The 12,590-nt window shown below is 51.3% G+C and overlaps 1 protein-coding gene across 5 annotated transcripts in view; it reads left to right on the plus strand.

The window, feature by feature from the left end:
* Nucleotides 1–797: 797 nt before the first annotated feature.
* The window catches only part of LOC135243881 (casein kinase I-like), a 27,378-nt gene continuing 15,585 nt past the window's right edge, over nucleotides 798–12,590 (plus strand). For 3 of the 5 annotated variants that reach the window (XM_064316001.1, XM_064315999.1, XM_064316002.1), the window contains exons 1-2: nucleotides 798–1,315; nucleotides 12,295–12,405. In XM_064316001.1, coding sequence (XP_064172071.1) covers nucleotides 1,240–1,315; nucleotides 12,295–12,405 — 187 coding nt within the window. In that variant the 5' untranslated portion in view covers nucleotides 798–1,239. The remainder of the gene's footprint in view (nucleotides 1,316–12,294; nucleotides 12,406–12,590) is intronic. The other 2 variants (XM_064316000.1, XM_064315998.1) reach the window with 2 other exon arrangements.

The following is a 12,590-nucleotide window of genomic DNA, read 5'->3' on the forward strand; positions in this document are numbered from 1 at the left end:
AATTCTTCACATACAGAATTAATATTGTACAGAACAATGAGGAAGGGATCCAGTGTACACTTCCTCATTTCTTCAGCAGTACAGAAATTGTTGTCACCAGTTTGTCAGCAAGTAACTCACTCATAAGCCAACCCATAACTTCAAACTGGTCACACAAGTAGTCTACATCAAACATTGTTCTGTGAGTGACACTCCCTTGAAGCAGCTGACGAATTACATGCTTTGTCTTTTTAAACATTCGCAAAACCTGTTACTGTTGAAATGCATGTAATTTAGTTATTTTCTCATTGAGTGCAGTGGTATTGTGCTTTGTTTTCCTTTCTTGAAGCCTTGTATTTTCAAAGCAAGATGATCCTATCCAAAGATTTACTCATGGCAGCTACACCAAAAGTAAACAAGATTATGTAATTTATGTTGCCGTTCTGAACACAAACGTTTATATTTGTAAAAATTACATAAAATTACTAATTTGTTAAAACGTTATATAAGATGAAAACATGACCCACCTTATTATAAATTGTGTTTATAACTTGAGACTATAAAATACAGAATTGCGACTCATTAATCATTGAAACAATAATTGAAGCACTGAAACAATAATCATTAGTACTGCCTTATTTATACAAGTAATCAATTGATGTTTCAACAGTTCATATTAAATGTTATCAAAGCAGTCCTGTGTACAGAAATGTATTTAAGAGTGCAGGAAAAGGGGAAAATGTTCCTTCCGCTGCTATGTTGTTGTTAGCGGATATCGCACTCGCCCGGCCTAAACTCCGCCCCTTTTGCGGTTGCTAACGGAAGTGATGTCACGGGACTGTGCCAGACAAGTGTAATATTGAAGGAAGAGGACAGTGGAGAGAGTTAGGGAATGTTTGTTGAAGATATCCTTTAAAATCCGGGTCCATCGTCTTCTCGTTTTAGGGGAATGTTGTCCAAAACGATAGGAACATAATCTTCACAGTTCAGGCTGCAAGATAAGCCCCATATTGTTGTATTCTAGAAATCCGGGTGTTAGATAAGGGATGGTGAAAGTTTGATTGGAGGAATAATATTAGTATCTTGGGCTAACCTGAGGGAGAGCGACGAAAACGGTATTTGTTGTGGGAATTGTAAATTCACTGGTTAATAGTACGTATAGCGTTAGTACCCAGTGTCTATATAAAATACGGTTTACAATTTTTGAAACACACAGAGACAGCTGGCTTGTAAGCTAGCTAAGAAAAATAAATATAAACCATGGAACTCCGAGTGGGAAACCGATACAGACTGGGCAGAAAAATTGGAAGTGGATCTTTCGGTGATATTTATTTGGGTAAGTAAAATAAACATTTGCTTCGCTGGGTAATACACGTAAACACTTTAATGCAGGATGTTTTATCTAGCTAGCTAATTTGACTTCCCATTGTAAATTTGCAGGAGGACAGCGAGTGACTCAAAGTGGAATAAGGCTGGCTAGCATCTAATTAACGTTATGTTGACCAAATCCATTAGGATCCTTGTTGGTCTAACTGAATTAATGCGATTTGTTCGTTATTTCCGCCAATACCAGTTATTTAGCCAAGGTGTCATACGAGTTATAATTTGTTTTAGTGTCTTATGGTGTGTTTTATAATTTTGACCAGGTAATTATAGCTAGCTCTTCGTCTGGTAGTTGGTGACATGAATTAATACTAGACCAGTTCCGATATTATTTTTGAGTGCAACTGCTCCATCCAGCTGATTAGAGCCAGCTTGATACGGTGTCAGCTCCACAGTACTTGGCTGAAGTGTTTTACAAAGCCAGTGTTCTCTGTCCTGTCGTTGGCCGGGTACGTTACGGTTTGTGAAAGCCAGTTGGCTAACTTGCACGTATAACTGTCCATGTCAATTGTGTTCATAACCTCAGCCTGGCTCATCTTGAATTTAGCTACTGCTATTTCGCACAGTCAGCACAGACCTATTGATAGTTTGCTAGCTCGTAACGTTACAGGTGATGTAACATTAGGCTAGTTGCCCAGTTAGTTTGCTCTATAGCTTAGTGTTAGCTTTCTCGTATTTTAAATTTGTTTGCTAGAAAACCGTCAAACTTAATAAAGCAGAAAACACTCGCAGTATGCCAGAATTAACTGCTTTTGGTGGGCCATGCAATTTGCCAGATTAGATTTACTTGGATTATTCCAGATGGCTAGCTAACGACCTTAGATAGTACAGGAGTTAGTCACAATTGTATTTACTATGCTTAGCGTAGTGATAGGGAAAACATTGTTCTCTCCAAGGATTATTGTTCTATTTGGTTGCTAGTAGGAGGGTGTACGTGTTTGGAATAGAGGAATGTTTTTTAATTTTTTTATGTCGCTTCAGGCGTGCTAAATTTAAATAAAACCAAATATTGGTTGGAAAATTTTGAAACTTATCCACAGACATACCTATTGGGTATATCGAAGTGCCCTCTTTGTTTGAACGATCCTTAGTAGGAATACAGTAACGTTGCTGTACTCTGTCTTGAACCGTCATTGTGAGTTTATTCTCCCTGGGGTTTTAAAAAATTTTTTTATCTTACTGTTCGTGAGTAAGTTGGATAATGGTTATGTACTTCAGTAAATTTAAACATGCTGTAAAATTCCCCTGTTCATCTTGTGGAGAAAAAAAAGTTGTTGAAATTGATCCACTAATTGTGCATTTTGATATGAGCAATTGTTGAGGAGGTGTTGAGGTTAAGACAGGGTAGCGAAGAACAGGCCTGGTGTTTGTGGCCTTTTAAAATGTGTGAATTATTAGCTATAATTGACTTGCTGTTCTTTTTCTCTCAAGGCGGTGGGCTTGCACAGAACTGCCAGCTATATGCACTCTCTGCTATAAATCATGGTGTGCTCTGGGCCTGCTGGAGGTGTAACCTTGTGAGCCCTTACATGCGTTTCATTTCTGTTGCTTGACAGTATTTGCCAAAACAACTTGTCAGATGCTGGTGCCAAGGTTTGGGACAAGAAACTTGCATCATACCTTAAAGTCTTCTAGCTTTTTACAAGACTTCACACGGGCTACTCCCTCGCAGAAAACGCCTGTTGTTCTGCCTTTTAAAACGTGTCAGAAGTTGTCTCCGCTCTTGAGCCGTATCTGTTTTAGAAAGGCTGAGCGCTTTCGTGAAAGCTGCGCTTGGCCGTCCGTGGTCCGGATGGGAGCGCGAGTCAGCTGGGGACGTGAATAAGCCGTTTTTTGGCGGAGGATGTCCGGCCAGCTGCACGTTAGACCGCTAACGTTTCCCGCGGGAGATTTACGGTCGCTCCCGCGGTTCACTTGGAGGTGAAGCTAATTGCCTCTGGTCCTCCGGGCTCCGCACAGTGAACCCAAAGGCCTGGTCCACACGGGCGGGTGCTGGAGGAGAGACTGCTAATGTCAGCTCCACCGTGGGCCCAGAGCGCTCAGCTCTACCGTGGGCCCAGAGCGCTCAGCTCCACCGTGGGCCCAGAGCGCTCTGCTCCTGAGCGAAACGCTGCGTGTGGTGTGACTGTCACGGGACAGGCCACTTTAAGGGACTGGCCTTCCGTCCCAGAGTTCTCCTTTGAGCTCGGCCGTGCCTGTGTGGCGCCCTCCATATGGTGACTGTTAATGTTTAGAAGCTGGGTTTAGCTGGTGAGGTAACTGGCAGCCAAAAAAGGAATCTTATGAAGCACAAAATTCTTAGAGTTTGAGTCCTGGGCAGCAGATTAACATTTTCTCTGATATTGTTTCTGGTGACTGACAGGTTGGTTGCTAAGGGACGGTTGGTTGCTAAGGGACGGGGTGAGCTCATGTTTTTGTTGGAGGGCTTCACTGGATGCTGCAGTCATCCAATGTTGAGTTTTTGTTGTGGGCATGCTGACGTGTGTCAGTGCTGTGTGTGTGTGTGTCGGGCTAGAGGTGTGTGTCTGAGTGTGTGTGTCTCTGAGCAGAGCATGTGTGTGTCTCTGAGTGTGTGTGTCTGAGTGCGCTTCAGAGCGTGTGTGTCTGAGTGTGAGTGCTGTGTGTTTTGTGTGTGTGTGTGTGGTGGTTCGAGTGTGTGTGTCTGAGTGTTCTCCAGCCCCACAGGCTGCTGTAGTTGTGTCTCTGAGCAGTGTGTGTGTGAGTGTGTGTGTGTGTCTGAGTGTGTGTGTCTGAGTGTTCTCCAGCCCCACAGGCTGCTGTAGTTGTGTCTCTGAGCAGTGTGTGTGTGAGTGTGTGTGTGTGTCTGAGTGTGTGTGTCTGAGTGTTCTCCAGCCCCACAGGCTGCTGTAGTTGTGTCTCTGAGCAGTGTGTGTGTGAGTGTGTGTGTGTGTCTGATGTGTGTGTCTGAGTGTTCTCCAGCCCCACAGGCTGCTGTAGTTGTGTCTCTGAGCAGTGTGTGTGTGAGTGTGTGTGTGTGTCTGAGTGTGTGTGTCTGAGTGTTCTCCAGCCCCACAGGCTGCTGTAGTTGTGTCTCTGAGCAGTGTGTGTGTGAGTGTGTGTGTTGGTGTGTGTGTCTCAGCCCCACAGGTGCTGTAGTGTTGCTTGGAGTGGTGTGTTGTTCAGTCCCAGCCCCACAGGCTGCTGTAGTTGTGTCTCTGAGCAGTGTGTGTGTGAGTGTGTGTGTGTGTCTGAGTGTGTGTGTCTGAGTGTTTCCAGCCCACAGGCTGCTGTAGTTGTGTCTCTGAGCAGTGTGTGTGTGAGTGTGTGTGTGTGTCTGAGTGTGTGTGTCTGAGTGTTCTCCAGCCCCACAGGCTGCTGTAGTTGTGTCTCTGAGCAGAGTGTGTGTGTGTGTCTGAGTGTTCCCCAGCCCCACAGGCTGCTGTAGTGTGTGTCTGAGTGTGTGTGTGTGTCTGAGTGTGTGTGTGTGTGTTCTCCAGCCCCACAGGCTGCTGTAGTTGTGTGTGTGTGTGTGTCTGAGTGTGTGTGTTCTCCAGCCCCACAGGCTGCTGTAGTTGTGTCTCTGAGCAGTGTGTGTGTGAGTGTGTGTGTGTGTCTGAGTGTGTGTGAGTGTGAGTGTGTGTGAGTGTTCTCCAGCCCCACAGGCTGCTGTAGTTGTGTCTCTGAGCAGTGTGTGTGTGAGTGTCTGTGTCTGTGTGTGTGAGTGTTTTCCAGCCCCATAGGCTGCTGTAGTTGTGTGTGTGAGTGTGTCTCTGAGTGTGTGTGTCTCTGAGTGTGTGAGTCTGAGTGCGCTTCAGAGCGTGTGTGTGTCTCTGAGCAGAGCGTGTGTGTGTCTGAGTGTGTGTGTCTGAGTGTTCTCCAGCCCCACAGGCTGCTGTAGGTGTGTGTGTGAGTGTGAGTGTGTCTGAGTGTTCTCCAGCCTGCTGCTTTAGTTTTGTTCTCCGCGCCACGGTGCCGAGGACTCTCGTAACACCAGCAGCGTCCAATCATCCGGCTTCCCGGAGAGTGTCGACGCCCACTGTCTGGTCCATGTGAAAGAACAGCGTGTTCCTTTCCGCGTTTCAGAAGGCACAGAGGATGCCACTTCCAGCATCGCACTCATTCTGCATGTCCCTGTGAAATATACTGCATGCGCCTTTATGCATGTATAGCACATATAGAACAGTTAGTATGAGCATACGGTATGCTGTACGCATTCAGTTATACATTTTAGCATGATTAAATATGCGGAGCATATAGCTTAAAATATTTACAGCTGAGCTGCTGTTTTGAACATCTGCCGATTGAAAATGTTAACGTCAAAATTATCATGAAAATGCGTGCAGAAGCACAAAAGGAGGCCCTCTTCCTGTTTTCATATTCTCCACTTTATTGATGAGATTAGATGCCACAGAACACTCCTCAGGTGGACTGGTTGAAATTGCGGTAACCATAGGGACAGTTTTGATTTGTTTGAATGTGTAGCAATATTTGGGACTGGGCAAGGAGCCTTTGAAAAAGAAGCTGGATGGTACACACACACACCCCCCCCCCCCCCCCCCCCCCCCCCCTCCCATTTTCTCTTGTGCACGAGGAGCTGGAAGGTCAGTTTGTTCTGGCTATAAAAATATGTCTAATGAGGGTGTTGCATAATAACAGTAAGATGACGTGAAACATGCTTCTTACACTCTTTAAAAAGCTGCATAAATCTAATCAAACTGGGCAGACAGTCTCTGAAGAAGTACGCACAAGGAAGTGTTTATTTCTGTGAACTTTTGCACTGCTGTATGGGCGAGAGTGCCATATCGAGACAGCAGTTTTTATGATGATTGCTCAGTTGAGTAATTCCCTTAATCTGTGACGCTGCTTCAGTGCACAAGTGTCACTGCGTTTGCGCTCCAGTGTGAGCAGAGTGCACGTTGGTTAGATGTGTGAGCTGAATGGAGGCTTTGTTGGCCGTGCGGGTGTTCAGCGTGGGCAGATGGGTGGTGACAGTTGGGTCGTGTCTCATCAGACAGGCGTAGTTCTGTGTGTTTATCTCCGAGTGCACGGCACTGCCCTCGGGCTGCGGACGCGCTCAGAAGCCTCGGGGCTGGGCTGCGGAGGTCCGGGCGGGGATCAGAGCACCAGCAGCCGTCCGGCTTTGCATGTGTACCGACAGCAGCCTGCACGTTACCACGGTTACGCACGGCCAGGGCAGAGGGCGTGGCGCGTGAGGGGCGGCTCATCGGTTCAGAGTAGAGGCTGCTGGGAGCCCAGCGTCTGGCTTCGGTTGGCTTGTTAGACGGTGACCCACGTTGCCCAGCGGGCTTTTTGACCCCTTTTGCGTAAAGCCTACGGGCTGCCGCTCGTGTGGGTTTGACTCCTGCCTCGTGACCGTAGGCCAGCCCTTGAGCTCAAAACGCTGCCCCCACCCCCCCCCACACACACACACCCGCAGAGAAGCTCAACCGTGCACGGTAACCATGGTCACACCACCCCCCGGTGACCTCCTCGTCCTATCAGCAAAAGCCAGCGGGTTTTTAGAGGAACAGAAACAGACGTTTCCTGCTGGCTGAAGACACAGCTGATAAAAACAGTGTTGTTGGACACAGTGATGATGATGATCAAGCATGTTATCTAGTGCCCAAGGTGTACTTTGTGGTTTCCATTGTCTACCATGTTTCCCTTTTCCTCTAATCAGAGGGGGGAGGGGTTATTTGGTTATCCTGGCTCAGCACATCTCCAGTTGTGAATTTTATGTTAAAGTGAAGTCCCCAAACCGTGCTGTAACTAGCTTCAGCAGTGTCCCAGAAGCGTTCTGTAACTAGCTTCAGCAGTGTCCCAGAAGCTTTCTGTAACTAGCTTCAGCAGTGTCCCAGAAGCTTTCTGTAACTAGCTTCAGCAGTGTCCCAGAAGCGTCTGTAACTAGCTTCAGCAGTGTCCCAGAGGTGGAAGAGCTTCAAAGCAGTGTGCTGAGAGTGTGCTGTATGCAGGATTTCCTGTTCCATAACGTGTCTGTAACTAGCTTCAACAGTGTCCCAGAAGCGTGCTGTAACTAGCTTCAGCAGTGTCCCAGAAGCGTTCTGTAACTAGCTTCAGCAGTGTCCCAAAAGCGTTCTGTAACTAGCTTCAGCAGTGTCTCAGAAGCTTTCTGTAACTAGCTTCAGCAGTGTCCCAAAAGCGTTCTGTAACTAGCTTCAGCAGTGTCCCAAAAGCGTTCTGTAACTAGCTTCAGCAGTGTCTCAGAAGCTTTCTGTAACTAGCTTCAGCAGAGTCCTGGAGGTGGAAGGGAGTTGTCTAAGCCGCTGTGCTGAGTTAGTGTCCTGTATGCAGGGAACTCCTGTTCCCTAACCGTGTCTGAGTTTCCTTATTGTGGGTGGCAGCGTGTTTGTTATGGAAAGAGTGTGCTCAGTTCCCATCTGCAGCTTGTTTGCTGTCCTAGGGCGAAGTTATCAGGCCAGTCTTGCAGCTCGTTTGATGGCTCTAAATGATTTGGGTTATTTTACCTATATAATGAGGGGGAGAGAACATTTTAGTTTTGAAAAAGGTCTAATTTTGAACGTGAAATGAAATGCTTCTGTTACACTGCAGATTAGACTCAAGTGATATAATGTCATTTGGGAGTTCTGAGTATTAATTTAATATTAAGCTAGGGAACTCTTGTTATGGAGATCACTTGCCTTTAAGATGAGTGTTTTTTTTCAATTTAAAAATGCATTAATTTTTATCACAAAGCCGCTTCAGACAGTCGGCTGTGCGGTGGTGACATTTTGAACGGCCCACCCCATTCCTCTCTGGGAAAGCTTGAGTTTAACCGTCTCAAGAACACCGCGGTTCTGCGTCTGTCTCAAGAACAGCCCGGTTCTGGGTCTGTCTCAAGAACAGCCCGGTTCTGGGTCTGTCTCAAGAACAGCCCGGTTCTGGGTCTGTCTCAAGAACAGCCCGGTTCTGGGTCTGGAGCCCAGTAAACGTGTGGAAAGGGGGTCAGCGAGGGGTGGAGACGCAGGACACTCGCCGGTTATGTAACCTAACAGGAGGACGGCTGTCCCTCAGGCAGCTGCTGAGACTCTCGCTAACGGGCTCTGCGCTGGTTTAGCTAATCGCCGTAATCAAAATCCCCCGGCTGTACTCGCCCGCGTCAGCGCTGACCAATGGGAAGGCTCATTTCCTCCTGTGCAAACGCGTCGGGTCGTGTACGCATGTGAGGAGCTGCCGTTTCCTGAGGTCCCCGGTCCGCAGCGCTCAGCTATTTCGGTGTGCGGTGTCCGGGGCTGTGGAATGCTGGGAGAGGGCATCGGCGCGGGGCATTGTGGGAGATTACGGCGCCCCCGCGCCGCGGACGTCCGGCTGGCCTTACGCTGTAATTACCGCAGAGCTCGCGCGCGAGGGCGTTCGCCCGCTTTCATTGTTCCGAGGGACGCTGGCTAGTTTATGTAAATCCAAATGAGGCTGACGCCAGTAATCCTTATAATCCCCTGAGGGGGTGTGGTCCCCCCCCCCCTTTTCCAATTGCCTGCGTCCTTGTGCAAACGTTTCTGCGCCATTTTCCGCACTGAATTGCGTATAAACCGCGTCCAGGGCGCTGTACCTGTACCTGTGGCGCTGTACCTGTACCTGTGGCGCTGTACCTGTACCTGTGGCTCTGTACCTGTAGCTCTGTACCTGTACCTGTACCTGAAGCTACAGTGTAACGTGTGGCTTGTTTTTATCGAGCATAAAATTTGGCATGCATGTGTGAAACTTTGAATAAACCTGGTGATGCAGCCTGTGCAGTGGCTCTGTCATGTGCAAGCCAAGAAAATCAGAGGAGGACACCATCCATTATGGATTATTTAAAATAAACAAAGATTCCGTCAGTCATGTTACAGTAATAAGTAGGTTTAGATGGCCATACAGCAGTAACCCTAACCCTCAACAAGTCACCGCAGCATTGTGCTTCTGGTTAAACAGTGTGTGCATGTTTTCATTAGGCTTATGGGTTGTACTCTGGGTGTGTTTGTGTGCACGTTTTGAGTAGGCTTACAGAGTGTACTCTGGGAGGTGTGGGTGTGTGTGTGTGTGTATGTGGGGGTGGGGGTGCAGTGGGGGGAGGTACAGGGTGTGTGTGTATGTGGGGGGGGGGGGTGCAGTGGGGGAGGTCAGGGTGTGTGTGTGTGGGGGGGGGGGGGTTGGGGGTGCAGTGGAGGAGGTCAGGGCTGTACAGTCTGTGTAGAGCCAGAGGCCTCTCTGCTTTTGGATCATCCCAGCAGCTTAGCAGGTGTTCATGGGGGTGTCCCCGTGTCAGCTGGGGCCTACCTGCTGGCCTCGGCCCCCCTGCCCCCAGCCCCACTCACAGCCTTACAGAAAGCGGGAGGCCCTCCCCACCTGTGCCCCCCCCCAGCCGTGCCAGCGGGGTGTGGCCTCCCCACGGCGTGCTCTTCCCTGTGCACACGCAGGATGTGCTCTGCGCTCCTGCCACACCTTTATGGCTGAGGGGCAGAGAGGGCGGCCCCCCCCACCCCTGAGAAGGCCCCAGACCGAGGGGCTGGGGTGGGGGAGAGAACCCAGCTGACTGTAGGATAAGGGATTTGGGGGGTGGGGGGGAGTTTCTGCTGTTTTTTTCAATTTGGCAGCAAATCTGAGCGTTTGCTCACCTGTGCTGCTGTTTTCCGAGTCTTCTGATTGGTCAGAAGCATTGCTGAGAATTTGTGCAGCCAATCAGAGGGCTTATTGCAGGCATGCGTGTGGGTACGTTAGTTCAGATCTGGGTCGTGCAGTTTGCACAACCGCCATGGAGAGCGACGTGCCCGGGCGTGCCCATCTGTGCAGCGCGCGTCTGATCCAAGCCAATCGGATTCAACCCGCCTGGTGCCTAGCCCCTCCCTCAAAGCCTGCTCTGAACCCTGTGGAGCGGACTGAAAGCCCAGCCCGCCCCCTCCAGCACCCCCCCTCCAGCCCCCCCCCCTCCAGCACGGCCTCCCTGCTTTCCAGCGCTGCCTGAACTCCAGCGTTAATGAGCTGAGGGCCTGACCCAGAGAGACCAGGCAGTACAGCAGCCAGGAGAGATCTGTGGAGCGTTCTGCCTGCTGCCTCTTCACTCAGAACACCCGGGCCCAGGCCAGTCATAGGGGGCTGCATGCTGTCCGCTGTGTGGTTTTGAAAGGTGGAACAGGAGCCAGAACACCCGGGCCCAGGCCAGTCATAGGGGGCTGCATGCTGTCCGCTGTGTGGTTGTGAAAGGTGGAACAGGAGCCAGAACACCCGGGCCCAGGCCAGTCATAGGGGGCTGCATGCCGTCCGCTGTGTGGTTGTGAAAGGTGGAACAGGAGCCAGAACACCCGGGCCCAGGCCAGTCATAGGGGGCTGCATGCCGTCCGCTGTGTGGTTGTGAAAGGTGGAACAGGAGCCAGAACACCCGGGCCCAGGCCAGTCATAGGGGGCTGCATGCCGTCCGCTGTGTGGTTGTGAAAGGTGGAACAGGAGCCAGAACACCCGGGCCTAGGCCAGTCATAGGGGGCTGCATGCTGTCCGCTGTGTGGTTTTGAAAGGTGGAACAGTAGCCAGAACACCCGGGCCCAGGCCAGTCATAGGGGGCTGCATGCTGTCCGCTGTGTGGTTTTGAAAGGTGGAACAGTAGCCAGAACACACCGGCCCAGGCCAGTCATAGGGGGCTGCATGCTGTCCGCTGTGTGGTTGTGAAAGGTGGAACAGGAGCCAGAACACCCGGGCCCAGGCCAGTCATAGGGGGCTGCATGCTGTCCGCTGTGTGGTTGTGAAAGGTGAACAGGAGCCAGAACACCGGGCCCAGGCCAGTCATAGGGGGCTGCATGCGTCCGCTGTGTGGTTTTGAAAGGTGGAACAGTAGCCAGAGCACCCGGGCCCAGGCCAGTCATAGGGGGCTGCATGCTGTCCGCTGTGTGGTTGTGAAAGGTGGAACAGGAGCCAGAACACCCGGGCCCAGGCCAGTCATAGGGGGCTGCATGCTGTCCGCTGTGTGGTTTTGAAAGGTGGAACAGGAGCCAGAACACCCGGGCCCAGGCCAGTCATAGGGGGCTGCATGCTGTCCACTGTGTGGTTGTGAAGGGTGGAACAGGAGCCAGAACACCCGTGCCCGGGCCAGTCATAGGGGGCTGCATGCTGTCCGCTGTGTGGTTGTGAAAGGTGGAACAGGAGCCAGGTGCGCCAGTGAGGCGTCCTGTTTATTACTGTGAGATGGCTGGGTTGTTGCCGTTGGGTCGGTTTGCAGAACCCGGGTTGCTGACGCAGTTCGGCTGCGGTCCCCGCAGCGGGTTGGCGGGGCGTGGGCAGGCGGGCGGGGGGTTGGGCGGGCGGGCGGGCGGGCAGGGCGTGGGCAGGCGGGCGGGGCGGGGCGTAGGCGGGCGGGGCGTGGGCGGGCGGGCGGGGCGTGGGTGACGCTGTGACGCAGAGGGCTCGGTATCGCTCGCGTCAGAGCGGACGGCAGAATCACGCCACCCTGGCACACGCCACGCTGACTCAGCGCCGCTGCCACCTCACCTGAGCCCCATCGGGCGTTCCGACCCTCCGGCGTCGCCATGGGTGGGTGTGAACTGTGAGGTCACAAGTGTGCGATTAGAACGCTCGCAACGGAACATTCTGATGCTTTCAGTCACCGCTGGTAACTGAAAGCCGCATTCCGCTGGCTCTTCAGGGGGTTAATGAAAGGCGGTTTTCACGTCCGTGTTGGGATGTGTTGGGATGAAACTGCCGCAGGCAGGGCGTGTGGTAGCAGCGCCGCGCGGCTTTGCTTCAGCGTCAGCGGCGTTGCAGAGCAGAACCGCCCCGAGCCAGAACCGCCATCGCCGCTTGGGTGCCTGCCGCTGCTCCTGCAAACCTGCAGATCAGCACTCCCACTGCTCTCTCACCCCAAGGGCTGGGGAGGAGAGGAGATCTGTGCTCCACGCTGGCCACACTGTTCTGTCATCTGATTAGGAGGACGATGATGATGATGATGATGATTTGCGTGGTGTTGACTTCCGTGTCGTTCATCTCCAGGTACAGACATCTCCGTGGGGGAGGAAGTGGCCATCAAGTTGGAATGTGTGAAGACCAAACACCCCCAGCTCCACATCGAGAGCAAGATCTACAAGATGATGCAGGGAGGAGGTACTGTCTTACGCACGCACGCGCACACACACCGCGCACGCACACGCACACGCACACGCACACACACACACACACACTCACACACTCACACACTCTAACTGCTCTGCCTGTTCGCCCCTCTCCAGCACTGTGAAGGTCAGAGTCTCAGAAGAGCGCTAATATACACTGACTGTATCCCATCTTTA

This window comes from Anguilla rostrata, chromosome 17, assembly GCF_018555375.3.
Source record: "Anguilla rostrata isolate EN2019 chromosome 17, ASM1855537v3, whole genome shotgun sequence".
NCBI lineage: Eukaryota > Metazoa > Chordata > Actinopteri > Anguilliformes > Anguillidae > Anguilla > Anguilla rostrata.